Source organism: Amblyraja radiata, chromosome 20, assembly GCF_010909765.2.
Source record: "Amblyraja radiata isolate CabotCenter1 chromosome 20, sAmbRad1.1.pri, whole genome shotgun sequence".
NCBI lineage: Eukaryota > Metazoa > Chordata > Chondrichthyes > Rajiformes > Rajidae > Amblyraja > Amblyraja radiata.
In genome coordinates this window covers 27,493,544-27,520,730 of record NC_045975.1, presented here as the reverse complement: position 1 = coordinate 27,520,730, position 27,187 = coordinate 27,493,544, and the positions used below count along the sequence as shown (strand labels likewise).

At 41.4% G+C, this 27,187-nt stretch overlaps 1 protein-coding gene across 1 annotated transcript in view; it reads right to left on the bottom strand.

Annotated features, from left to right (window-relative positions):
- LOC116984781 (kielin/chordin-like protein) overlaps positions 1-27,187 on the bottom strand; it is a 242,197-nt gene that overhangs the window by 187,150 nt on the left and 27,860 nt on the right. The window contains exons 2-4 of the mRNA XM_033039151.1: positions 16,327-16,421; positions 14,520-14,606; positions 14,176-14,235 (exon numbers count right to left, since the gene is read on the bottom strand). Of these exons, the coding sequence (XP_032895042.1) occupies positions 14,176-14,235; positions 14,520-14,606; positions 16,327-16,421 (242 nt within the window). The remainder of the gene's footprint in view (positions 1-14,175; positions 14,236-14,519; positions 14,607-16,326; positions 16,422-27,187) is intronic.

Here is a 27,187-nt window from a genome sequence, read left to right as displayed (position 1 = left end):
ATAAGGCATATACAGCAAGCTTGCCTTCATCATTTGGGGTGCTGGGTATAAACGTCAGGAGGTCATGGTGCAGTTATATAAATCTTATTGGCCACATTTGGAGTATTGTGTGCAGTTCTGGTAGTCCCTTTACAGTAAAGATATAGAGGTTCACCAGGATGGTTGCCTGGATTAGAGGAGTATTAACTATAAAGTGAGGTTGAACAAACTTGGAAACAAGGAACTGTAGATGTTGGTTTACACGAATAACAACAGGTCAGGTTGCTCTCTTGATGCTGCCTGATCCGCTGAGTTACTCCAGCACTTTGTGTCTTTTTCTGATCAAACTTGGATTGTTTTCTCTGGAGCTTTTGAGACTGAGAGACACTGCACATTAGTTGCCTTGATACAATCAAGAGTTTAGAGTGCTTAATTGTCAAATGGATTGGTAACAGAATAATACAATTCTTACCTGCTTACAGTCCCATCAGAAGTATATAATATTATGAGAGGCACAGAAAGGGTAGATGGTTAGACTCTATTTCCCAGGGTGGAATGGCAAATACTGGAGGGTTTATCTTTAAAGTGAAAAGCAAAAATTGAAAAGGAGATTTATGAGGCAAGTAGTTTTACATAGGAACGGTTAAATGCCTGGAGAGTGGTGGTAGCAGATACAATAGCAACATATAAGATGTATTCACACACCGACAGACCTATGAGCAGGTAGGAAATGGAGAGATAAAGACCATATGCAGGCAAATGTGCAGTTCAAATTGGCATCATGATCGACACAGACATCATGGGCTCAAGGGCCTATTCCTGTGCTATGCTATTAGTTTTTTTTTGTTTCAGAGAAACAGCGTGGAAATGCGCTCTTTGGTCCACCAAGGCCACGCCGATCGACCACCGCACATTAGCTTTATCCAATACATTAGGGACAATTAACAGAAGCTAATTAATCTGCAAACCTGCACGTCTTTAGCCAGAGCAGCTGGAGAAAACCAACATGGTCACAGGGAGAATGTACAAACTCCGTAGTGACAGCACCCATAGTCAGGGTCAAACCCAGGTCCCTGGCGCTATAAGGCAGCAACTCTACCGCTGTGCCACTGTTCCATGTTTTATTTCTTATCAGCCACGATTATGCCCAAATGATCAGCTACTCATTAATAATATGAATTGTATCCTTGTTCTCAACTTGCCCTGGTTCTTGATTTAGGAAAAGCAAACTAAGTTTATGATTTGTGCCCTGACCATTTGTGAACCTGCTGGAAAAAGGCACGTTTGGGCACTGGGTGTTGATGCCATTGACGATTAGCCCCTTCTCCCTTCCCCAACCTTAGTCAAATGGTCCATTGGTGTCCATTTCACAGAAGAAAAATTGTTAATTGTTTGAGGCACCTCAGGGTTCTGGCAGCCACTAAACCATGCACAGGCAAGAACTGCTATCCTTGGGAGACAAGCAATGAACTGAAAATATTTGTCTGTTACATATTTCCATTTTTTTTTTAACATGAGATGGAGTTGAATACAGAATGCTGGGCAGCTGAACTTGAGCCAATATGTAAAACTATCCATGTTCAGACAGATATTGGTGTGCACGACGTGGCCTGCTGATGGGCAACGGCCAGGAAGATCATTGTCAAAGCAGTTATCCATTCCAGACTGCTTCGTTAGTCCAAGTGGACTCTGCTCATTTGCCCAAGCTACTCTAGTCACAGTTGTGGACCTTCAACAGATAAGACCTCATGTGGCAGTTTCCACTCTTACAATAAGCAGGGAGGTTGCTTATTTATACAAGGCAGTCATGGTGGCGCGGTGGTAAAGTTGCTGCCTTACAGCGCCGGAGACCCGGGTTCCATCCCGATTACGGATGCTGTCTGTACGGAGTTTGTATGTTCTCCCCGTGACGTGTGGGGGTTTTCTCCAAGATCTTCAGTTTCCTCCCACATTCCAATTCCAAAGACGTACAGGTATGTAGGTTAATTGGATTGGTAAATGTAAAAATTGTCCCTAGTGGGTGTAGGATAATGTTAATGTGCAGGGATCTCTGGTTGGCGTGGACCCGGTGGGCCGAAGGGCCTGTTTCCGCACTGTACCTCTAATCTAAACTAAACTAAACTATCAAAAATAAATCCAGATTTAACTTTCACTTGTCTCTCTTCCAGTGGTATTTATGCAATCTGTTAATCACAGATTTTTACATTTTCATCTACAAACTCAGAGTGGTGGCCAGATATCTTTGAAAACAAAATGGTCAAAAAAAATCATCTTCTATTGATCCTATTTTTGTCTCTCCTAAGTGGATGTGCTCAGTATATGCGAGAACATCATTTTGCAGAAAATATGCAGAAAGGCAGTTACTGAAGGTCAGGAGGCACACAGGTTAAGGATCACAGGTTACTTACCTTAAAGAATATTTGTGAAACAGGTGTGGTTCTACATCAACCCAGTGTTTCATGGTAAATTAATAACCATTGCCAATGTTAATTATATTTCCAAAATGTTTTAAAATAAATGAATTTAAATTCCACTGTGTTCAATGTCTCTGGCTCATCATCCAAGACTATTAATCCAGCAACTTTACCACTGTAATGCAATGAGAGGTAGCACCTTTAAGAGAAGGGGTAATAGCAGATATCATGTCACCCCCCCCCCCCCCCCCAACTAGGTCAAGCCTCCCCAGGAGTTAAAATCAAAATGTACAGATATAGAGCAGACATAAAACCCCAGGAGAGCCCACACGCAACAACTGGCCCAGTAGGAAATTCAGCAGAATATTTGCACACCCGTCATGCAACCATAGACCTCAGAGTGCGCTAAAACACTATGAATAAAGCCGATACAAAGCTATCAGAGCAGTTGAGAATTGGGACAAAAACCCACACACAGATACTGGTCCAGCTGGAAATCTAGGAATGCCTGCCTGCCCACATGTACTGGGTCAGAAGGAAATCTAGATGTGTTCATAAATAAACCATGGATCCTCAGGAAAAACAATAGAATCCAACCGTAGCCATTGGTCCAGCAAGAAATCTGGGTGACCCACAGAGCTCCCAGACCAACAGGAAACAGGAAAGTCTCCACACAGCTATTGCTTCAGGAGCCTGGCTCTCAAAATTCAGATGAAAAATGCACATCTGCCCATTTCAAAATTCCCCATAAGATAGATTATTTTGCATCTCTGGGACATTGTATCTTTTAGTACGCTGAGGATAATATATTCAACAAAAGGGGCACCCCTCTTTTGCAGACAGACCAAGTGTTGAACGGCAAAGTGCTTGCTTCACAGATCATATTCCCTGTCTCAGTCCAATGTACACTGTTCCACTCTGCATGCAGCATTCCTGCAACAGACTGTTGGTGTTACCACAGCAGTGAGCTTTTGCAAGCCCACAAAACAAACTAGAATGCAGCTGTGTTGAACTGCAGGCACCCACAACACAGAGGCCAAAACTAACCACATTTTAGGAGGAATTTTACTTTGAATCAAATCTACGTTTTAACCATTTTTCATTGGAAAAATCAGGTGCCTGTCTGGTATTTAATTTATTTATAGCCATTTATATTAGTCTGTCAGTTTCCAACTCAATGATGATTGTTTTTGGGTAACCAGCATTCTGCACCCGATTGTGGGTAATAAGTCATGTCATCAACCTGACATCCATCATTAATATTATCATTATAAGGCAAGGGTAATCAACTTCCTATATATCAAACACCAATGTTGTATGCAATAGATCTCATTTTTAGGATCCCACATCTGATGGCGTATCATTCAGCCAATCAGTCTGAAGAAGGGTTCTAACCCGAAACATCACCGAGCCACATACTCCCCATGGATGCTGCTTGACCTGCTGAGTTACTCTGACACATTGTGTCTATCATTCAGACAAACTCCTAATCAGCAGGTGATTCAAAGACCCTGACCATTTTAGGTAACCCCATAAATACAGCATTCTGAATGAAATGTATCCAAAACCCATTCTATTTATTCGTGCCCCAAGATCAAAATAGATTATTTATTTCCAAACCATCACTTCAGCAGATCATTTCATTCACACATTACAATCAAACAAAGTGATTACTTCAGTGCCAACACCAAATCAGCCCATTCCTTTATAAACCAATTTTAAAGCATCCATTTATTCATTTAAAAAATATTTGTTAAACTAAAACATTATGCTCAGCCATTTATTCATACACAAGCCAACCTGCTTGAAACACATGCAGGTTAAACTTAACTAAAATAATTAAGAACAGGCTTTTTGTTGTCTCATCTTTATCAAAATAAATGGTGACAAACTGTTCTGCTTAAAAGATGATGGCTAGTTACTCGAGAAACATGGTTTAGTGGTCCCGCGCTTTTAATAAAAATGAGCCCACTCCAAGGAGCAAGTGCTGGTAGTTATTACAATGCTCTTCAATAACCAGAGTAGTTTAAAGAGTAGTATGCAGATTAAATGCTTCACTCGTCATCAACAAAGGAGTAGGGTGCCTCGAAATACAAGTTATATTTTTAAATCAGACATGAAAGACTTTTTCCATTGACTTAACAACGAGTACTTAGCCCCCATCCTCAAACAAAGAATTTCTAAGCTTGCTAGTACAATGAAAGAACTGTTAACTCAAGTGGCAAACGGAAACAACCTTGTAATGCCCTGTAGATCAAAGCCAGTCACGGTCTATTCAACAGCCACTTGCTGCAGAAGTTGCCCTGTCATGCTTATCGTTGGCTCACGGAAGCTGCAGAATGCCAGGAAAAGATGAATGGGTCTGTAGGGACCTCCAAAGAAAATTCAAGGCCTACATTTTGAGTAGTTCTGTCATTCGTCTATGCACTAAAGAATATCTGTGAACTTAATTCCAAATGTAAGAATAAGCAAGTTCAGTACTCCGAAAAAAATGGAAGGAATCATGGGATTTGTCAAAGGTCACAAGCGATAAAAACTCTTGGCAGCCGTGCCACGGCATGGACACAAACCTGCGCCTCATCTGCAGCCAGGACTGAACCCGGGTCTCTGGCGCCACAATCGCTGCCGAACAGCACTGGACCATCCCAAGTGCCCCCCGTCTGGGGGCGGTCAGAGACGTCGGGAATCAGATGGGAGCAGCGCCCCCAGGCCCACAGCCAGCGCAGAGAAGCAGTGCTAAATCCAGCTGAACTCTGCCTGTCTCGCCGGGTTAACCTGCAGCCCTGCCTGGACTGACGGGACACCAGCCCGGAGCCGTGTTGGTAGCACTGCTTCTCCGCGCTGGCTATAAGCCTGGGCCGTCATTCCCTTAACTCCAGGCAGAGCTGTAGGTTAACCCGGCAGAACAGGCAAAGTTGAGTTGGATTTAGCGCTGCTTCTCTGCGCTGCCTGCAGGCCTGGGGGCGCTGCTCCCGTAAGGGGGGAGGGGGCACTCATGAGGTGACGGAAATGGTCCAGTGGCAGTTCGGCAGCGATTGTGGCGCCTGAGACCCGGGATCGATCCTGGATGCGGATGAGGTAATACGTAAAAATTCCAACAATAAAAAAATGATTTCGACAAGAATGTGATGATGTTTGAAATCTGATCACAGTGTCATCGAAACGCTGATTTATTTTTGGTGTTCCCTGTATTAAAATGTCCCATGTTAGTTTTCCAACATCACTGCATGCTCCTTGCTGCATGAGCTTTTCACTACCCAATATGTAATGAAAAATATTTATTTTATGATATAAAGAATTATTTTATGCCTAATAATATTAGATAAATATATTTTAAGGTGTTACTGAGCCATACAGTCTAGGAAGATTGAAGTAGTTGAGGCAGATACAATAACAATATTTATCAGACATTTAGACAGATATGTTTAGTGGAAAGGTTTAGAGGTTTATGGGCCAAGCACTGCAACATAGGACTTTAGTCAGCATGGGGAGTTTGGCTGAAGAGAGGATATTTCCACAGATCTATGGGGCCAAGTTTCAGAATTTAAAACAGAAATGAAGAGCAATTTCCTTCCTTGGCAGGTTGTTAATTTTTGGAATTCTGCATCCCAGAGATCAATGGATGCTAAATTATTAAATATACTATGGGCTGAGATTGTCAGATATTGTCTCTCAATGAGTGAGGTTAATGAGGAACAGGCTGGACAGTGGAATTGAGACAAAAATCCGATCACCCATAATCTTAGTGAATGGTGAAGCAAAGTTGAAATGCCATATGCTTATGCTCCAATTTCTTATTTTCTTTGGTGATAAACTGAATGGTGGAATGGGACTCCAGGAAGGAACTGTAGATGCTGGTTTAAACCGGATGGAAAAAAAAGCTGGAGTAACTCAGCGGGTCAGACAGCACTTCTGGAGAAAAGGATTAGGTGACGTTTCAGGTCAAGATCCTTCTTCAAATTGAGAGTCAGGGGGAAAGGGAAACAAGAGATATAGATTGTGATATAGAGAGATATAAAACAAATGAATGAAAGGTATGCAAAAAATATGATAAAGTATACTGGCCATTGTTAGCTGTGTGCTAGGTGAAAATGAGTTACAGACAATGAGACTCAACAAGACGACTGAAGCTAGTGCAACGACTTGGATGGGGGTGGGATGGAGAGAAAGTGGATGCAAGGGTTACTTGAAGTTAGAGAGATTAATATTCATACCATTGGGTTGCAAACTGCCTGAAGGTTGTAAGCAGTCTGAAGAAGTCTCGGCGCTGATGTGATAATGTGACCATGATAACGGGGATTAAAGAAATGGCAGAGGAGTTGAATAATGTTTATGCATCAGTCTTCACAGTGGAAGATACCAGCAACATGCCTGAAATACAGGGGGTGGAAGTTAGTGGAGTGGCTATTACTAGGGAGAAGGCGCTTGGGAAGCTGGAAGGGCAGAAGGTGGATAAGTCACAAGTTGTAGTAGAATGAGGCCATATGGACCATCGAGCAATGGGCAGGTGCTATAGACCTGCACGGGAAGGTAGACACTCCCGCCCCCATGAGTCTCGGGCAGAAGGGGCTCGTCAGCCTGGGAAGGCAGTCCATCTAGGAGAGGGAAAACTCTGATTTAAAATCTCCACTGCCTTGAAGCATGGAAAAGGCTCCAGGAGTAAACCTCACGAAAATCAGGAGTCAGAGCCCCTAAGGCAGTTCATCGTTGTCTACAATCTCACTAAGGCAGTTCATCGTTGTCTACAATCTCACTCTGGCAGCTCCTGCGACCACGCTGGTGCCAAACTGTAACGTCCCTGCTGTTCCTTTGGATCAATCAGTGACGTGGCGAGGGGGGACGTGCTGCATGGGCAACAGCCTGTCCTCCATATGACATCGCCCAGGCTTGCATCCGACCAGGATGCATCACCCATGGTCAGTCATGACCGAGGGGGGCCTACAAGGACCATCGAGTCCACTCCGCCATTCATTCATGACTGATCTCTTGCCTCCTAATCCCATTTTCCTGCCTCCTCCCCGTAACCCTTGATCTGTTCTAATCAAGAATTTGTCCATCTCTGCCTTAAAAATATCCACTGACTTGGCCTCCACAGCCCTCTGTGGCAATGAGTTCCACCGATTAACCACCATCTGATTAAAGAAGTTTCTCCTCACCTCCTTTCTATTAAATCTGCCCTTTAATTCGGAGGCCATGACCTCTAGTCCTAGACTCTCCCACCAGTGGAAACATCCTCTCCACATCCACTGTATTTTTTATTATTCTGTAAGTTTCAATGAGGTCCCCCTCAACCTTCTAAACTCCAGCGAGTAGAGACCCAGTGCTGTCAAGCGCTCATTATATGCCAACCCACTCATTCCTGGAATTATTCGTGTAAACCTCCTCTGAACCCTCTCCAGAGCCAGCTCATCCTTCCTCAGATATGGGGCCAAAATTTGCTCACAATACTCCAAATGTGGCCTGAGCCGCGCCTTAAGAGCCTCAGGATTACATCTGTTTTTGTATTCCAGTCCTCTTGATATAAATGCTAGCATTGCATTTTTATTCATTAATCAATTAAATCAGAATCTAAGCAACCTTTTCAATGAATATAGGAGGAATAATTCACAAGATATGGAGGTGTCCACGCACCAGTCTTGCAATGTTATTACATTAAAATACCTTCAAACACCAAAATACTACGTTCTCGTTGATAGGACTACATCATTATTTAACAGCATCGAGTTACATCAAAGGAATATTTTAAGCACCAATTGAAAGATGTGACTTTTCCCACATAATGAATAGGGCGAATCAGGAACATTAAGAGAGCATCAGGAACAGGAAGGTAGACACAAAATGCTGGAGTAGCTCAACGTGTTAGGCAGCATCTCTGGAGAGAAGGAATGGGTGACATTTCAGGTCGAAACCCTTCTTCAGACTGATTTCTCCAGAGATGCTGCCTGTCCCGCTGAGTTATTCCAGCATTTTGTGTCTACCTTCGATTTATTTATTTATTTTTTTTGAAAATATTTTTTATTGGAGATAGGTACATAACCTATTTACATCATTACAGTCTTACATTTTTAAATTGATAATATTGTCAATTATTATTACATTGTCTCCAATACCTTTTGCCTTTTTTTTTTTAAACTAGATAGAACTAAAGAGATAGATGAAGTAAAGAAAGAAAAGAAAGAGAAGAAAAACAAAAAAAAAAAAATAAACACCAAAAAAAAAAAAAAAAAAAAAAAAAAAAAAAAAAAGGAAAAAGATAGTTAAAGAAGAATGGAAAAATTTATTAAAATAAAAAAAACTTCATTCGAGATATATTCGTACATTTCAGAGTATAGCATTTCATCCATTCTTTAGCCCGAGTGCTAGTCAGGTTCCTGTGCTGAACTATTCTGACCCTTTAAGTAATCAATAAAAGGAGACCATGTTCCAACGAATAATTCCTGTTTGTCCAACAGGGAAAATCTGATTCTTTCCACGTTTAAGGTCTCCGTCATTTCTATAATCCACATTTTGATTGTGGGGGCCGTAGGGCCTTTCTCCAGAGATGCTGCCTGTCCCGCTGAGTTACTCCAGCATTTTATGTCTACCTTCGATTTAAACCAGCATCTGCAGTTCTTTCCTACACATCAGGAACAGGAAGGACTGTGATATCGTCCAGTGTTTCCTCCTTTGCTCAACACAGTCTAACTTGCTATCATGCTCGGCATGGACACTGTGGGCTGAAGGGCCTGTTCCTATGCTGTACTATTCTTAACTTTAGACTTTTGAGATACAGTGTGGAAACAGGCTCTTCGGCCTAAGGAGTCCGCACCGACCAGCGATCACCCCGTACACTAGCACTATCCTACACACTGGGGACAATTTACAATTTTCACAGAAGACAATTAACCTACAAACCTGCACATTTAAATCACCTAGACCGGATGGACTGCACCCTAGGGTTCTGAAAGAGGTGGCTTTAGAGATTGTGGAGGCATTGACAGTGATATTTCAAGAATCACGAGAGACAGGAGAGGTCCCAGATGATTGAAAATTGCCAGTATTACCCCACTGCACAAGAAGGGAGTAACGCAGAATAATGGGAACTAATGGTTAGTCTGACTACGGTGGTTGGTAAGATGGTAAGAGTCCATTATAAAGGATGAGGTTATGGAGTACTTAGAAGTTCATGATAAAATAGATCGAAGTCAGCAAGGCTTTGTGAAGGGGAGGTCTTGCTTGACAAATTTGCTGGGATTCTTTGAAGAAGTAAATAGCTGGACAGACAAAGGAGAGTCAGTAGATGTTGTTTATTTAGATTTTCAGAAAACCTTTGCTAAGGTGCCACACGTGAGGCTGCTAAGGAAGATGAGAGCCCACGGTATCAAAGGGCAGATACTAGCAAGGATAGCTGGGTTGCTGGATGGCAGTAAACAAAACGTGGTAATAAAGGGGGCTTTTTCTGGTTGGCTGCCAGTGACTAGCGGAGTTCCGGAGGGGTCAGTGCTGGGGCCGCTACTCTTCACGTTGTATATAAATGATTTGGACGAGGGGATTGAAGGCTTTGTGGCCAAGTTTCCTGATTTTACAAATATAGGTGGAAGGGCAGGTATTGCAAAGAAAACAGGGACTCTGCAGAAGGACTTGGACAGGTTGGGAGAGTGGGCAGAGAAGTGGCATATGGAATATAGTAGAGCAAATTGTGGATTCATGCATTTTGGTGGTAGGAATAAAGGCGTTGACTATTTTCTAAATGGGGAGAGAATCCAGAAATTGGAGGTGCAAAAGGACTTGGGAGTACTGGTGCAGGATTCACAAAAAGTTAAATCTGCAAGTCAAATCAGTATTAAAGAAAGCAAACTCAATGCTAGCATTTATCTCAAGAGGGCTTGTATACAAAACAGGGATGTAATGCTGAGGCTCTATAAGGCTCTGGTAAGGCTGCATTTGGAATATTGTGAGCAATTTTGGGCACCATGTCTGAGGAAGAATGTACTGGCTCTGGAGATGGTCCAGAGGAGGTTTACAAGAATGATCCCAGGAATGAGTAGGTTAACTTATGATGAGCGTTTGTCAGCACTGGGCCTTTACTCGTTGCAGTTTAGAAGAATGAGAGGGGGCCTCATTGAAACATACAGAAAAGTGAAAGGCTTGGATAGAGTGGATGTGGGGAGGATGTTTCCATTTGTGGGAGAGTCGAGGGCTGGAGGTCATAGCCTCAGAATTAAAGGACGTTCTTTTAGGAAGGAGATGAGGAGAAATTTCATTTGAGGGTGGTGAACCTGTGGAATTCTTTGCCACAGAAGGCTGTGTAGGCCAAGTCAGTCGATATTTTTAAGGCAGAGATAGACAGATTCTTGATTAGTATAGGTGTCAGAGGTTACGGGGAGAAGGCAGGAGAATGGGGTTAGGAGATAGAGATAGATCAGCCATGATTGAATGACAGAGTAGACTTGTTGGGCCAATAGTCCTAATTCTACTCCTATCACTTATGATCCAAAACATCACCTATTCCTTTTCTCCAGAGATGCTGTCTGACTTGCTGAGTTACTCCAGCATTTTTTGTCTATAACCAGGAACTTAAAAATGACCAGCTGAGGCTCTGAAACTATCATTGAGGATAAGGGAAAGAATTAATTAATTGAAATGGAGGAGGTTTTAGTCCTGCTTGACAATACGTCAACAAAGCTTCCAAGAATGGCACCGATATATAGTTAGCCAACAGAAAGGCTTCGAAAGAAAACAAACTGTAGCAGCATTTTGATACAAAACCAATGTAATCCTTACTGAAAATATAGCATTCAGAATGATTCCCCAGTGCTTCAATATATTTAATTGTGCTACTTCCATTTAGGATACTTTAATGCAGGTCCTCCACACGATGAACTCAGTAACTTCCCAAAAAATCCTGTATGTGAACGAAATTCGACTAAATTAAATCCAGCTCCCTCGCATTGTCAGCCTTAGTAATTGTTCCCAGTTGGCTGAATGCCTACAGTTCCAAGTCCAACTCTGTAACAAAGCCATACTCAGTGTCTCCTTCTATTCAGCATCATTTATAGCGTGCTAATGTATTCTCTTGTTCCTATATTCAAGTAATCACCTGCTATTTACATGCAGAAAACCAGTAGGGATCTGGCTCTCACTGAATTTGCCTTTGTCTATTTGAGAAAATGTGTGGAACTAGTTACCCATTTGCTGCAAGAAATGTCTTTGGACACTTCATATTTGCACCCAGGGGTTTTTTTGCATTGGAAACAAACCTGTTCATAGTGAAGAAATCGACAATTAACATTTTCAAAAAGATTACACATCCGAGTGGCACAGTGAGCAGAGCTGCATCCTCACAGCTCCAGCAACCCAACTCTGATGCTGCCTATGTGGAGTATGTGGCCGCATGGGTTTACTTCTAGTGCTCCAGTTTCCTCCCTCATCCCAAGATAGTGCCGATTCATAGGTCAATTGACCACTGCAAATTCCCCCCAATGTATAGATGAGTGGTAGGATTTGGGGGCAGTTGATCAGCTTGTGGGGGAGAATAGATTACAAGGATTAGTAAAGAATGGGATTGACTCGAGAGTGGACATGGACTTGGTTAGTTGAAATACCTCTATGTCAAAGGAACATAACGTTTATGGGCTATCTAAACCATGGTACACAGTTGTTTTCCCTTCACCTACAGCTGAAGTACAATTAGAAAAACTGAAAGAAATATGTGCCAAAATCTCAAACTGAGCAGTTCATGTTAATCGTGTTACTTATTGCGGACACCCAGTTGACACGAAACAAAGCGAGTGAATGAGAATTTAGAAGAAATAAATATCCTGCATCCACATCTAGAACATTTTTAAATGAATCAATACTATTAGAAGATAAGTTGATGTAACACATGAAGCAGGTCTTTATGGGAATTATCTGGATTGTACATTCTCCAATCTCTGAGTGCATTGTCAAAGAGTTGATTACTTAGCTGTGAAATGTTCATGTTTCAGATAACACTGACTATCCTCTCTATTAAACATTTGTGCTGTATTTGTTTTAATCTATTTCCAATCCCTAATCAAATGTTATTTCATATATCTCTAACGGTGAAACAAAAAAAAAAAGGGACTCAGTAGAATTTGCCATCCGACAGGAGGTGGGTGCACTTGAGAAAAGATTGCTCTGGAGATGAGCTGAATAAAAGCTTGCAGGAGAATGAAGAAAACATCCAATCAGACAAGGAATTTTAAGTAAATTGGTTTAAGGAAGATCAGGCCTTGGGATTTTAATCCATTTCTGCCAATATTTTTCATCAATTTCTTCTGTGAAAGTTGAAATTGATCATAGAAACATAGAAAATAGAGTAGGCTATTCGGCCCCTCGAGCCAGCACCGCCATTCAATATGATCATGGCTGATCATCCACAATTTCTTCTATGAAAGTTGAAATTGATCATAGAAACATATAAATAGAGTAGGCTATTCGGCCCCTTCGAGCCAGCACTGCCATTCAATATGATCATGGCTGATCATCCAAAATCAGTACTCCGTCACTGCCTTTTCACCATATCCCTTGATTCCATTAACCCTAAGAGCTAAATCTAACTTTCCCTTGAAAACATCCAGTGAATTGGCCTCGGACTTATGCGGCAGAGAATTCCACAGATTCACAACTCTCTGGGTGAAATATTTTTCCTCATCTCAGACATAAATGGCCTACCCCTTATTCTTAAACTGTGACCCTTGGTTCCCCAACATGGGGAACATTTTTCCTGCATCTGGCCTGTCCAATCCCTTAAGTATTTTATATGTTTCTGTAAGATCCCCTCTATAAGATCCCCATCAATGGCTCATTGATGGTTTTATAATAATATTCAACACTGTTTTGAATTTTCAGGGCCAGACAATCTTCCAAGTTAAAAACATGCACATTTTTGGTAATTTTAATACTACACACTCAACAAAAATTGCTTTATCCTGATATTCATTTTAATGTTTTTTTTAGATAACTGACCTATACTAAGACCTGTAGTCGACCAATGATTTTTCATGACAAGAGTTAACATGTCCATTTTAATAGCACACATTAGTAAAATTAAAAATGAGTCAACTGTACACATGTCAATGGAAAAACAAATCAGTCCAGGAGGTTTACAAGAATGATCCCAGGACAAGCAGATAGGTTTACAGTGGAGTGTCTTACAACAGTGAGAGAATGGGGAGAATTGTGTGGGAGGCTTTGGTTGTGCCTAGCAATAATTTTTTTTTTTTTCAAACCAGTCTGTAGAAGGGTCCCCAGTCAAAACATCACCTATCCATGTTCTCCAGAGATGTTGCTGGAGCCGCTGAATTACTCCTGCACTTTGTGTCATTATTTTTCAAAGTTGTCCTCACTTCTCTTCAGTTGCCACATCTCCGGAGGCCTTAGAGACTCAATCAGATTGGCTTGATCTTTCAAAGCAGGTTCAATCAGAAGCCTCATTACATTATTTAAACTCTCATCTAGATTTGGCCACTTACCTACTGTTCTATCTTTGTTAAACTTCAAAGTGAGTGGGTTGGAGAAGAATTATGATTTGGTTTCAGAGCTTTAATATTTTATCTTGGCCAAACACAACTAATCCTTTACATTACAATACATTATTTTTCAATACTCAATTGCCATGTCATAATCTTGCACGGTGCCTTTACTGGAAGTAATAAAAATTATTTTTTAATGCAGTATTCATTTGCATTGAAACATATTGCAAACAGAATTTTATTATGCAAACAGAATTAAACATGTTGCAAACAGAATTTTATCTAAAGTGTTTCATTTTTCTCACCTTCACTGTCCGAGTGGTTTAATAACAAATCGCTGAAAAGTTGACTGGACCTTCCATCATCTGCAATATAAAAGAAAGGAAAATATCAATCAAATACCAGCCTGACTAGTTGCATCTTATAAAGTTCATTAGAAAAGACAAGGTTGGCCAGAATTTTCCACATGTTGAGTTTGTCTCTCATGTCAATGCCATTGGAGATAATATGTACCAGTCATCTTTGAATAAACCAATGATAATGTGTCTCCCACACAAAAAGAACTGTCCTCTGTCCAAGTTCCTATGTTATCTAAACGCAAACAATGAGGTACATTATTTCAAAAGCAGTTGATAGTTGCTATGGTTACCTGAGCAGGAGATTCCTTGACCTCCTCTGCAGAAGCAGAGATTGGGTGCAACGCAGTAACCATTCCCACATCCAAAGGAACACACCGCTGCAAATAAAACAAACAAGGTCATGGTTAATGTGAATTTTTTTCCCATGAGAATCGTTTGCACTAATCCTCAACAATTACACTTTGAAACAGCTGGTAATCAATAATTAGCTTCTTTGATTTTAGAAACTGTTGCTTGATTTTTCCACGCAATTTATCATAAGACTCCTTCTCAGGTACAAGCAATGTGTTTTAAATCATACTTCCATCAGTACTGTCTTGGATATGTTTAGCAATGGTACTGAGAATACATTTGGGTTGGACGAAACGTATTGGAGTTCTCTACTCTGAAACAAGGAATATAAACTTGATATACTAGAGAGATCATGTGAAAATGAAGCAGAAGTTGCAGGACTGGTGGGGTAGAATGAGAATTAGCAGCTGATAAAGTGGGGGCAGTGAAATCAGAGGTTGGAGAGAGGCATCAGAGACCAACTGACTTGGGACATGTGGTTCTTATGCAGGGATCAGACCTGCCTTAGCTGTGATCTCCACCCAAATGTTGGCAGTCTCTGCCTTTGTCGGAAATTAAGCATTTTCATCTGGTAGGCAGTGGAAAGTCTTGCTAATCACAATGCTTGTCAAGCGACTTCAGGGATGTGATTGAGAGTGGCAATATGAGCAAGCAGTGATATTGTATGTGGGGCAAGGGCATATGCATGGGTCAGAGACTTAGAGATATATAGTGAGTCAAAGGGAGACTACCATAGTTACCCAACCAGATGCAACTAAATTTAAGGTAGCTCTTTCTTCCCAAAAACCCTTTCTGGCTTAAGTCCTCCCTCCACCACCTCCAGTTTAAATTCCATTTGGAATATTTTGGAGGACCAAGAAACCAAGAAGAAACCAAGAGAGACTGGGATGTAGGACAAAAGAGAGGATATAGAGTGAGCGAATGAGTCAGACAAATTGTGAGTGGATGAGAGCATCGTTGGCAATGTATCACACAATAGGTCCAACCACAGACCAGAAGTTGCCTGTGCAGATAAAAGAGATGACATGTCACCAAAAAGTGCCTTAAGGGGCTGTTCCACTTGGGCGACCTAATCCGCGAGTTCTGGCGAATTTGCCCTCGACTCATACTCGCAGCATGGTCGACACGGGGTCGTAGGAGGTCTTTGTAACTCTCCTTCATGCTCGAGACTAGTCCCCGTGTACTTGAGGCATCAGCTAGGTTGCGGCGTAATTTTCAACATGTTGTAAAATGCCCGCGAGTAAAAAAAGGTCGCCATGGAAAAAATCGATACTTTATTTACTCGTAGGTTTAGTCGTAGTAGGTCGGCATGTTAGTCGTAGGTAATCGAGGGGAATTGAAGGTAATCAAAGGTAGTCGAAGGTAGTCGTAGATAGTCTTCATCATAGTCGAAGGGATTTCGAAGGAGGTCGTCTTCACTCTCCACTATTCGGTGTCCAATTTTTCCGAAGTTAGTCGCAGCTAGTCGTAGCTAGTCGAAGCTAGTCTTCAACATAGTCGAAGGAGGTCTTCTACATAGTCGAAGGAGGGCTTCAACATGACATTTTTTACAACTCTCCTAAACTCTTCTAAACTCGCCAATTCGGTCGCCCAAGTGGGACAGCCCCTTTACTTACTCTTCACTCAATACAGAGTTGCAATGGCTGACCAAAGCAGAAGTGATTGGACAGCAGCATGCAGAATTTGGAGCAGGGTGAGAAAGAGGAGTCAAATCTGAAACATTTCCTTCAGGATTTTGTAACTTACGCATCACACAGAGTCCACTGCCCAGCGTTTGCCTCCAGCCCAGGCAGCAGCCACTTCCATATCGCGACTGGCACATATGAGGACCATGACGATACCTGCAAACAAAACAAAGAAATGCTTCACAGAAATCCTACTCTGTATAATCCAAAGAATGGAAAAGCTTACATTTATTTAACATAGTCACAGTGTCATACAACGTGGAAACAGGCCCCTTGGCCCAACTTGCCCATCAATCATTGCCAAAAGAGTGCTCATCTAAATAAGTTAGTTCACTACTGTTTTGCGGATAAGCATGAAAACCCATTTGCCAAAAGAAATATTAGATAAACAGCAGTTAAATAAATAGTTAAACTGGCTTGGTTGAACATGGAAACTGTATGCATTATCATTATGAAATGTATCCGTTAACCTCAATGATTTGCGAATGTCCATAGCCTATTCAAACCAGCATCACTCAGAGATTTTGAAGGGATATGTTGCTCAGTGCACCACAATTATTATTTTTAATATTGACATATAAGAAATGCCCAAGTGCTAATTGTTATATGGATAAAACTATTTAATATTTGATATACCTAAGAGGCAATCTTCCTTCAAAGCTAACAGCAGGCACTTTTAATTCTAATCAATGGCTTCTTAAATAATTTATATCACACAGACAAACTTTAATTTCCTCTGTATCAATATACAATGTGAGTACCACGTCAACTGGAGCAATTATTTTCATGAACTGAATACTGAACTGTACACAAAAATGAATTTCACTGTACCTGTGACAAATAAAGTACCATACCATACTGGAATTTTGTGCATCTTTTCACCGGCTGGTGGTAGTTCTGAGACTGTGGTGACTTTAGGAATAAAGTGTGAGTATTTTAGTTTAGAGATACAGCATGGAAACAGGCCCTTCAGCCCACCGAGTTCATGCTGACCATCAATCACCAGTTCAAATTAGTTCTGTGTTATCCCATTTTCTCATCCACTCCCGACACGTCAGCAGCAATTTTTCTTTGAGGCCTACTCACAGGTCTTTGGGATGTGGGGGGAAACCAGAGCACCCAGAGGAAATCCTCACATGACAGGGAGAATGTGCAAACTCCACACAGCCAACACCCAAGATCAAAATCTCTGCAGTGAGGCAACAGCACTACCATCTCCACCACTGTGCTGACATATTGTTTGAACATTTCAGACAGGCTTCTCTTCAATGATGGTGTCCAGTGGAGCGACCTTCTGAACATTTCCTTTATATATATTCACTACCAACTTGGTTCAATGGTAATAGACAGAAATTCAATCCCATGCCAGAGATCTGAACATGGAATACAAGCTGACACTTCAGTGGAACTACTGAAAATTGCTGCATTGTCAAACGGCATACCTTCAGATGAAACCTTAAACTGAGGTTGTGTCTATTGCACAGGGAGAGTTATTGCTCCCACTGCATTATTTGAAGAACAATGAGGAATTCTTCCGATACCTTGGCCAAAATTTATCCCTCGAACAACACCAAAAGCAGTTTCACCAGATATTGTGTTAATCTTTGTAAAAGAAAACTGCTGTGCACAAAATAATTGCTGCCTTTGGCTATGTTAACAGCAGCATTTCAAATGTAATTCATTGACTGTGAAGTACTTTGGGACATCCCAAGGAACAAAAGAGTAATTTCCACTTTTTGACGATCGTGCGAGACGCCGTTTTCGATCATTCTTTTCATCAAGGTCCTTAATGGAGCACTGTATTCCAGATGGCTTACTGTACAAGCCAACATCTGACGTATTTAACACCCTGATATGTATTCCATTGCCTGTTGTATAACCTTGTCAAGTACTACAGCCACAGACAAGTTCCTGTTGAATTACTCCAGCACTGTGTCTTTTTTTGTAAACCATCTGCAGTTCCTGGTGTCTCTCTAAAATATTCCCATCTGATGTGCAACCTCTTCCAGATGCATGGTAGCTGATATATCTGCCTTCTTTGCAAATGAACATAGAACAGGCCAGATAATCAGGAAAACATTGTCCATTCATGATCTTATAAATCTGAACAAGAGATGATTACAACACAGACAGAAATAAACAACCAGAGAAGGTAATAAGTTATGAATAAAATTTGGATAGCAATAGATGATGAATTGTCAATCTTTTCACTTCAATTAAATGTTTTACTGCCCACTGCCAATAAAATCATAATCTTAAGAAATCTGGAATTCCAAACCTTCCATGAACTCTGCCACGAATGGTTTCTTTCCTCTACAGTTGAAGTGATCATTATCGAGGTCAACTTCAATTATATGTACATCCAGTTGGTGCATTCAGATTCCATTATGGGCCTGTCCCACTTAAGCGACTTTTTAAGCGGCTGCAGGAAACTATGCAGTCGCCACATGCTCGCCACATGTTCACGGGTGTTTGCCGGGGAGTCGCCTTCATGATCATGAGGAGTTCCCGCATTCCGGGAATTAGTCGCGGCCTCATTATGGTCGCTGTGAATTTCTCAACATGTTGAAAAATTAGCGGCAACTAGAATGAAGTCGCCATGGAGAGTAGCGACAATTCTCGATCCGTAAGTGGGTCGGCAGGAGGGCCTAATGGGTTGCCAGGAGGTCGAAGGTTTGCGGTGGTTCTCGTAGGTTGTAGCCGGTGCTGACCGGTGAATTTCATTGGCTCATTGGGGAAAAAAAAGGTAAGCAGTAGTTTTCAGAAACAAGGATAACCGACCGGTAATGTTAAATGTCCGCCGAGCTTCGCAGCCGTGTATCTCTGGCTTATTAAAAGTTGTGTCCACTCCTTCTCCCCCCCTCCCCCCCTTTTTTAAAGGACTTACCGTACACTGTGCTTTAGCCATCTTTTTACAGCGCCAACCTTCCTGTTCATCGCGGTGTGTATCTGTATCACCTTGGTTTTGCACTGTGTGAATTTTTTACACAGGGCAAGCGGGGGGAGCGCTGTGTTTGTGTGTATGTGTTCCACTCTGACAGTCGCCGTTCCAGTTCCCGGTTTTGGAGGTGACCGCTGGCAACTTGACGGTCGCCGGCAGTCCACTGAAAAATCGCCTAAGTGGGACAGGCTCATTAGGCTAGATTTGGACAATACCAACAATATCAGGTCTCCACTCATAAGGTCATATGGAATAGGAGTTGAATTATGCCATTCGGTCCATTCAATCATGGCAGATCTATCTCTCCCTCCTAACCCCATTCTCCTGCTTTCTCCACGTAACCTCTGACACCTGTACTAATCAAGAATCTATCTGGGTCTGAAGAAGGGTTTCGGCCCGAAACGTTGCCTCTTTCCTTCGCTCCATAGATGCTGCTGCACCCGCTGAGTTTCTCCAGCACTTTTGTCTACCTTCGATTTTCCAGCATCTGCAGTTCCTTCTTAAACAAGAATCTATCTATCTCTGCCTTAAAACTGACTTGGCCTCCATAGCCTTATGTGGCAAAGAATTCCACAGATTCACCACCCTCTGACTAACGACATTTCTCTTCATCTCCTTCCTAAAAGAATGTCCTTATATTCTGAATTCTATTTTTCTCCTTTCTGTTTCTATGTTACGCATTCCTCTTTAAGCTCAAATCTCCACCAGTTCCACCTGTTTACACTCAATACACACTCCCTCTGATAGTCTTTCCTTACATTGTGTCCAACTGAAATTAGTGGCGTGGAAAAACGTTTAAAGAAAACATTGATGCTGCAAATTTGAAATAAAGTCAGGTAGCATTTGTGGACAGAGAAATAGTGTTAATGTTTCAGGTCAAAGACCTTTCTCAGAACTAGACCAATGCCAAGGTTTGCCATTATTGTTTAGTGTAAGTATTGCATTCATCAAGTTATGACAAATTATTATTAAACAAGCTCAAATATAGTGAGCAAGTAGGAAAACGGCAAAAAAATGCATTAGAATGCAATGTTCGAAATGAATGCACCAATTGTTCCACCAAATCCCACCATGAGCAAAGTAAATTGAATGACCTCCTGTATATGATTCTAATAAAAACAAAAATTATTCTGCAATAATGGCCACAATCTTGCATTAATTTGTAATCTATGAACAAATTAGAATATTATAAAAAGATAATATCTCACAATAACGTTTAGTAAAGTGAGAATACTTCAGTTTTAAACAGAATGTTTTTTACTTTCTGGTTTATTGTGATTGACAGCTTTGTGACATTCCCAACAGCTGAGCCTGATAACAAGTGACAATAACAAAAGCAAACTTTATGGGACAGATATTGCTGGGTTTTTGTGGGTAGATTTACTGCAACAACACAACAACTTTGCTTCCAAATACAAAGTTTGTAATGCAGGAAAAAAGACTAAACATTCACATTTTGTAATCTGACTATAATCCTTGTGAATGTTTCCTCCTTCAACGCAGTTTCAGAATGTTAATGTGTTCAACCGATTTATCATTCAGTGTTTTATCATTTCCTGACACTTGAGATGGAGATAAAGAACAATATCACTGAAATATGATTTTCATCAGCACAATTCTGAGCCCATTGTTCTGAAATGTCCTGTGATAGCAGGGAGTACCTCATCTAATGATGAAAGAGTACAGGGAGGTGATCGAGAACCTTGTGTCCGGGTGTCGTGCCAACAACTTTTCTCTCAATGCCAGCAAGACAAAGGAGATAGTGATCAACTTCAGGAAGTGAAGCGATACATATACCCCAGTTTGCGATGATGTCGCCAAAGTAGAGATGGTTGAAAATTCCTAGGAGTCAATATCACCAACAACTTCTCCTGGACCACCCATATTGAAGCAACAACCAAGAAAGCACGCCAATGCCTCTTCGAAGGGTTAAGAAGGGCATGTCCCCTACAACTCTCACCAACTTCTGCAGATGCGCAATAGAAAGCATTTCATCAGGATGCATTACAGCTTGGTGTGGGAGCAGCTCCATCCAAGGCCACAAGAAATTGCAAAGAATTGTGGATGCATCCCGGACCATCACTCAAACCAACCTCCCTTCCATACGGAGACGGAAGCCGGCTACGGAAATGGGGCCGAAAATTAGCCATGAATCTGCCATGACCGACCTACGTCTTTTTCATCGAGTGGACTATCTTGCTCGCTATAGGATCTGGATAGCATGAAACAAAAAAAACTTTTCTGTGTGCCTTAGTATACATGACAATAAACTAAACTCTGCTAAGTGAGAAAAGAAAGCAAGCAACTAATTTCTTATGTATGTTAGCTCCTTTGATTCCCAAACCATGTTGCAAAGTATAAATATTGGTCACTCAGAAATATGAACAATTGATTTATTCCCTACAGTTTATTAGATGATGTTGAAGAGCAGGGAATTTTCTATACTTGCAGCATTCATGCTGTATTGACTCAGTCCATTCCCATCCTGAAGACACAATCCAAAGTCATGAACTTGCTCCTCAATATGACAGAGGCATCTCAGCAACCTTACCATAATTTGACTGCTTTGTGACTTGGGGTCTTGCTCCATTCAACTCCCTCTACCTCGATGGAAATATTTGCTGCTAACCAAATACCAGCAACAAATGAGGTGGCACGGTGGCGCAGCGGTAGAGTTGCTGCCTGACAGCACGTGCAGTTCCGGATTCAATCCTGACTACGGGTAGTGTGTCTGTACGGAGTTTGTATGTTCCCCCCATGACTGCATGGGTTTTCTCCGAGATCTTTGGTTTCCTCCCACACCCCAAAGACGTACAGGTATGTAGGTTAATTGGCTTGGTGTATGTGTGCGTTGTCCCTAGTGTGTGAAGAATAGTGTTAATATACGGAGTTCGCTGATCGGAGTGGACTTGGTGGGCCGAAGGGCCAGTTTCCACTCTGTATCTCTAAAACTATAACTAGATGACGAAACAAAATCATCGGAGGATAGGTGGTATGAGGTACTTTGTTGCACACTGCAATAGTTTGGAACAGATTAGATTAATTCACGTGAGACCCATCAGGTGTGAGCAACCAAGCTCCGATTATTAAACTAACAGAGGGACTGTTTTGCCCGACAGCACAACATCATCTCCCTTTGCAAAAAAATGTACAGCTTAACTTCCTGGTCTTATGAATTAAGAGTTCCCATCTTTAATTGGTGTTGATAGTTATCGTAACAGACAGAGGAATGGTTGTTGGTGAAGCAGGGCAGTTAACGTGAAGATCAGGCTGAGTTGCAAACCTGTTCATGATCTTATGTTTTCTGCTAGAAGGAATATATTTGGCATTATTCAAGGATGTAAATTAATATCTATCCCATTATCAGTGAGTCGATAACTATTGCTCATGCGGTTTTCACCATTGAATGTTTTAATATTCCATGGGTGTACAGTAGAGAGTATACTGACTGGCTGCATCATGGCCTGGTTCTGTAAACCGAATGCCCAGGAATGAAGCAGGCTGCAGAAAGTGGTGGACATTGCCTGGTCCATCGTGGGTATTGACTGCCCCACCATCGAATGGATTTAAAGGAAGTGCTGCCTCAAAAAAGCAGTTGATATCATGAAAGACGCACACTACCCTAACCACGCTTTCATCGTGTTGCGACTGTCTGGAAGGTAGATACAATGGCCTGACCACCAGGTTTCTGAACAGCCTCTTGCCAACAATCAACAGGCTCTTAGAACCATACTGCACAACCCTAAACACCACCTTACCTTAGCAACAGTCTACTATGGACTTTGTTTTGGTTACACTGCTTACTTTGATTTTTGCACTATTATGTTCTGGTTACCTGGTTATGAAGCCTGCAAGCCCAGGTAAGATCATTTTATTCTCAAAATATTCTCAAATCCCCCCACCACCCCTCTTAATCAGCTCCTGCTAACCAGTAGAAGAGTATGTGGGTCCCATCTTGAACCCAAGAACTGGAGCGGAAGCCAACCATTCTTGATCCAAAAAGCCAACCATTTGTGAGCCATAGTGAGGGAAAGAGTCAAGGTGGTGGCAGTTCTTCAAAAATATTCAGCTCAACTTAACCAAGGAAAGAAAACAATTTAAACCTTTGTAATGAAATGACATATCATAAAATAGTACACAAACAGAAAAATAAGTTTTGCCAAAACACAATTTCCTCAAGTTGGATCTCGTTTAAGAGAAAAGGGTAACAAATTGTGTCATTCAATTCCAACACTTCTCAGAGATTGACCAAACTGATTGAAAAAAGCCTTCTTAAATATCTTGCAGGAGCCTGCAAAGTCCTTTGAGTCCCGGTCTCTACAGACTGAGTAATCTTTTCCAAAACACTTCTAAAAAGCTGTGAATGAAGACTTCTATTCCAATAAAAGCTCATGCTGTTAATCTTTTTTTTATTGCATTTATTACATTTTAATGATGTTTATCCTACAGAGGCTGTGCTTTGCTAGGAAGTGACCCACTGAGCAGTCCGATATCACCTGAGAAACATCTGGTCCACATTCTCATTGACTGAATATTCTAAAGGCTGGTTTCTGCAATAATAATTACCCTCCCATTTGTCAGTCTCTCTAACCAACTCTGGATCAGTTCCACAAACTTATTCATGTGAAGAAAATACATTATGGAATAAAGGAGGTGCTAGATAGGAAGAAGTTCAGTACTGCATGTGTAAAGTCATATCACTTCACTTACAAAGGTGGTAAATTCATTAGCACAATTTCCAGCCTACTCCAATATATTCTTTGTTTTTTTATCTGCTGGAGCCCAGCAATCATATGGTACGTTGCTCAAGTGGCCATTCTAAGTATGAATCCAGAAAGTGAGGCTTTTCAATTGAGGTGCCTCAAGGCCAAATTGAATCTCTTCCTTTTTCAACATACACAAGTTAGAAGAGGGATATTGGGGCAGTGGCCTAATCCATTTGGTATTATTTTTCAATGGGAGCGTATGGCATTGTGTGACTAAAGTGTGTGGGAGACAACAGTCAAGTCTCCTAAATTAAAATCCAATGTATAGAACTGCAACAAAAAAAAAGATAGCAAACATTTCATTCCAACTTTCCAGACCTTTACCCATTCATACCAATTTTACAATTCCCAAAAGATCAAATAAACTATTCACTTTTGTTGCCTCGAATCTCAAAGGAACCAGATATCACCCTCGAGCCCATTTTCATTCCTGCCCAGTCTACAAAATTCCCAATAAAAAGCAAAATGCAATTCAAAATAGCTGTTTGAAACAAACATAAGCCCAGGTGCTACAGCACGTTTTAGAAATCAAATCCATTCCATTAAATAATTGCCTTTGTTGAGTGTTTTGTGTTACTTCAAATGAGCTGTTGACTGCATGATTGAGTGGGTGATGAGTTGAAGGCTTGCCAGATACTTATAAGAATTTGGAGTTTATAGTCCCTGGCTCATGTACATTGTTACTTAGCCAAGTAGTTAATGTGTTCATCAGGATTCAATTACAACCCTAATCACACCAGTATCTTTCGAATGACACAACTTCATAGAATGATTTAATCAATTGCAAGGAACATGCAACTATCCTGGGACCCTAAGATGCATCGAAACAGGGAACAAAAGATTAAGTTCAAAAGTATTTAATAGTCATAGGTCACTTACACCTTAGCAAGGTGGTGGTATCCATTACTCCTATGCCTTGGAGTGTCCAGTTGTTTCAATGTGAATTAAAGAATCCCCAGTAGATTCCTCAATGGCTGCCATGGAGGAGCTCCAGAAATTTGAGGAAAAGCATGCAAATGTCATGAGAACAGCTATGTCAAAAATTGACTGGATAGTCAAAGGGCAGAAACCTCAATAAGTACAACTATCGGCTCCCCAAAACGAAAGCATTAAGCATTTACAAAGATGCATGACATGTATTTCATGAAAAGGTTATTGATCCATCACATCATTGGCTTAATAGGGGTGGTGGTGCGAAACAGGCTGTCCATGGGGTTCACGATGGGTTATAATCACGTTCTTGACCAGACTGGTAATTACATTTGCCATTTTCTTGCCTAATTGATGGCCTTGCTCATCCATATAATTTAATTACATAACACTTTTAATAGCTTTGTATATTGTGTACCAATTTCTCATCATCACCTAGAACCTAGATACTTCATGGTGAGGCAGCCTTTTAAATCCTACAAGGATTTTGATAACCTCTGCTCTGCACCCAAGTTTTTTCTGAATTTGTAACTTTATCACACTGATTCCCTTCAGCAATTTTCAAATGGTCCAGATTCACTTTACTCTTTCCCCAAGTACCCATATATCTCACTGCCTCCATGCTACTGGCAGTGGGGCGGGACTATGTCATCTTCAGCATCATGTCCAATCAGCAAGGTGAGAAATCAGATGTTTTATCGCAGTCCTTTCTGAGACAAAACGTGCTGCTTAAAGTGAGATGATATCAGTAGTACACTGAGAAAGTAGAGCAGACCAAATGTCAGTAATTGTACATGGAGCAAACATTTAGTCTTTTGGGAAATTGAAAAACCTGCAATGGTAAATTGTCATTTTTCATTTCCATTCTCATGACAAAAAGTAAGATTGGTAATGAGTGAAAGCCAAATTTATGAACTGATACTGTTGTAACTGTTCAATTTCTTGTATTTAATTCCATACGGCATTCCAAAACTGATGTTTCAATTGTTGCATTCCAAAATTAGCTATAATTCTGGGCAATCTTTCCCATAATAACTCAATTTTAACAATGTGAGATCACTCCAATGTATACCCCAGCTGAATGAAAAAAAATGTGATGGACTCAGCACAAATCTTGCAGCTCAAAATTCTCCTTTCTTTGAGTCCCGTGGACCATGAGAAATAGGGACAATATCCACCATAACAATCTGCAAATCACATGGAACAGTATGTCCCCAAGTCCACCATTGCCTTCATGGTATTAATTATGGTTAATTAAGGAGGAATATAGAAGGGCATGTCAGGATCAGCACCGTGCATTCAATAATAATGAGATGCCAACTTCGTGAACCTGTACTGCATGCATGCAAAACAGCAAAAACATAGCAACATACCAACCAATACATTAGAACAAAGCACTGCTCTTCAGACACATCTAGTCCTGAATGCTGATCATTTAATAAGAGGAAGAGGCTCCAAGAAAATCCGCACCCTCACCATCACAGGGCCCAATACAGGACTGCTAAAGGCAAGACTCATTCAGTCAGAAGCCATGAGTGAATAATGGGGGGGGAAATAGGGGGGAATTTTCGGTCCACCTGCCATTTTCGGTCACCTACCTCGACGGAGATGCAACTTTTTTCCTTGTCGCTTCTTCGCCTCCCTTGCGGCCCAACAACTTGGATTGGTGCGGCCATTCCCGGAGTCGGGCCCAGAACTTCATCAGCGGGCTCAGCGTGGACTTTACCATCGAGGAGCAGGGCGATATCTTGCCGGGGATCACCGGAGAAGAGCTTCGACCGCCGGCCTGTGGCCTATAACATCCTGAAGCCGCAGTCTCCTGTAGGGAAGTGGCCGATTCGGGAACTCCAAGCCGCGAGTGTGTTCGACCTGTCCCGACTTCCTTGTTTCAACCATCCCGATGAGAGGGCTTGAACATCGGGCCATCCATAGCGGCAACTATGGAGGGCCAAGGCCCCCAACCACGTGTGAACAAAGGATGAAGACTGACTGAACTTTGTTGCCTTCCATCACAGTGAAGAATGCTGTGGTGGATGTTAATGTTAAATTCTATTGTGTATTTCTGTTCTTTTTTAATGATCAGGTATGTCCTGTTCATAAAGGGCGAGAAAAATCGAACCCAGCTCATTACAACCCAATCATTCTACATTCAATCATCAGCAAAGAGATAAAAAATGTTATCAACTGTGCTGAAACAGCACTAAATCATGGAACGGGGAATTACAGACCAGTTAGTCTAACGTCGGTAGTGGGGAAACTGCTAGAATCAGTTATTAAAGATGGGA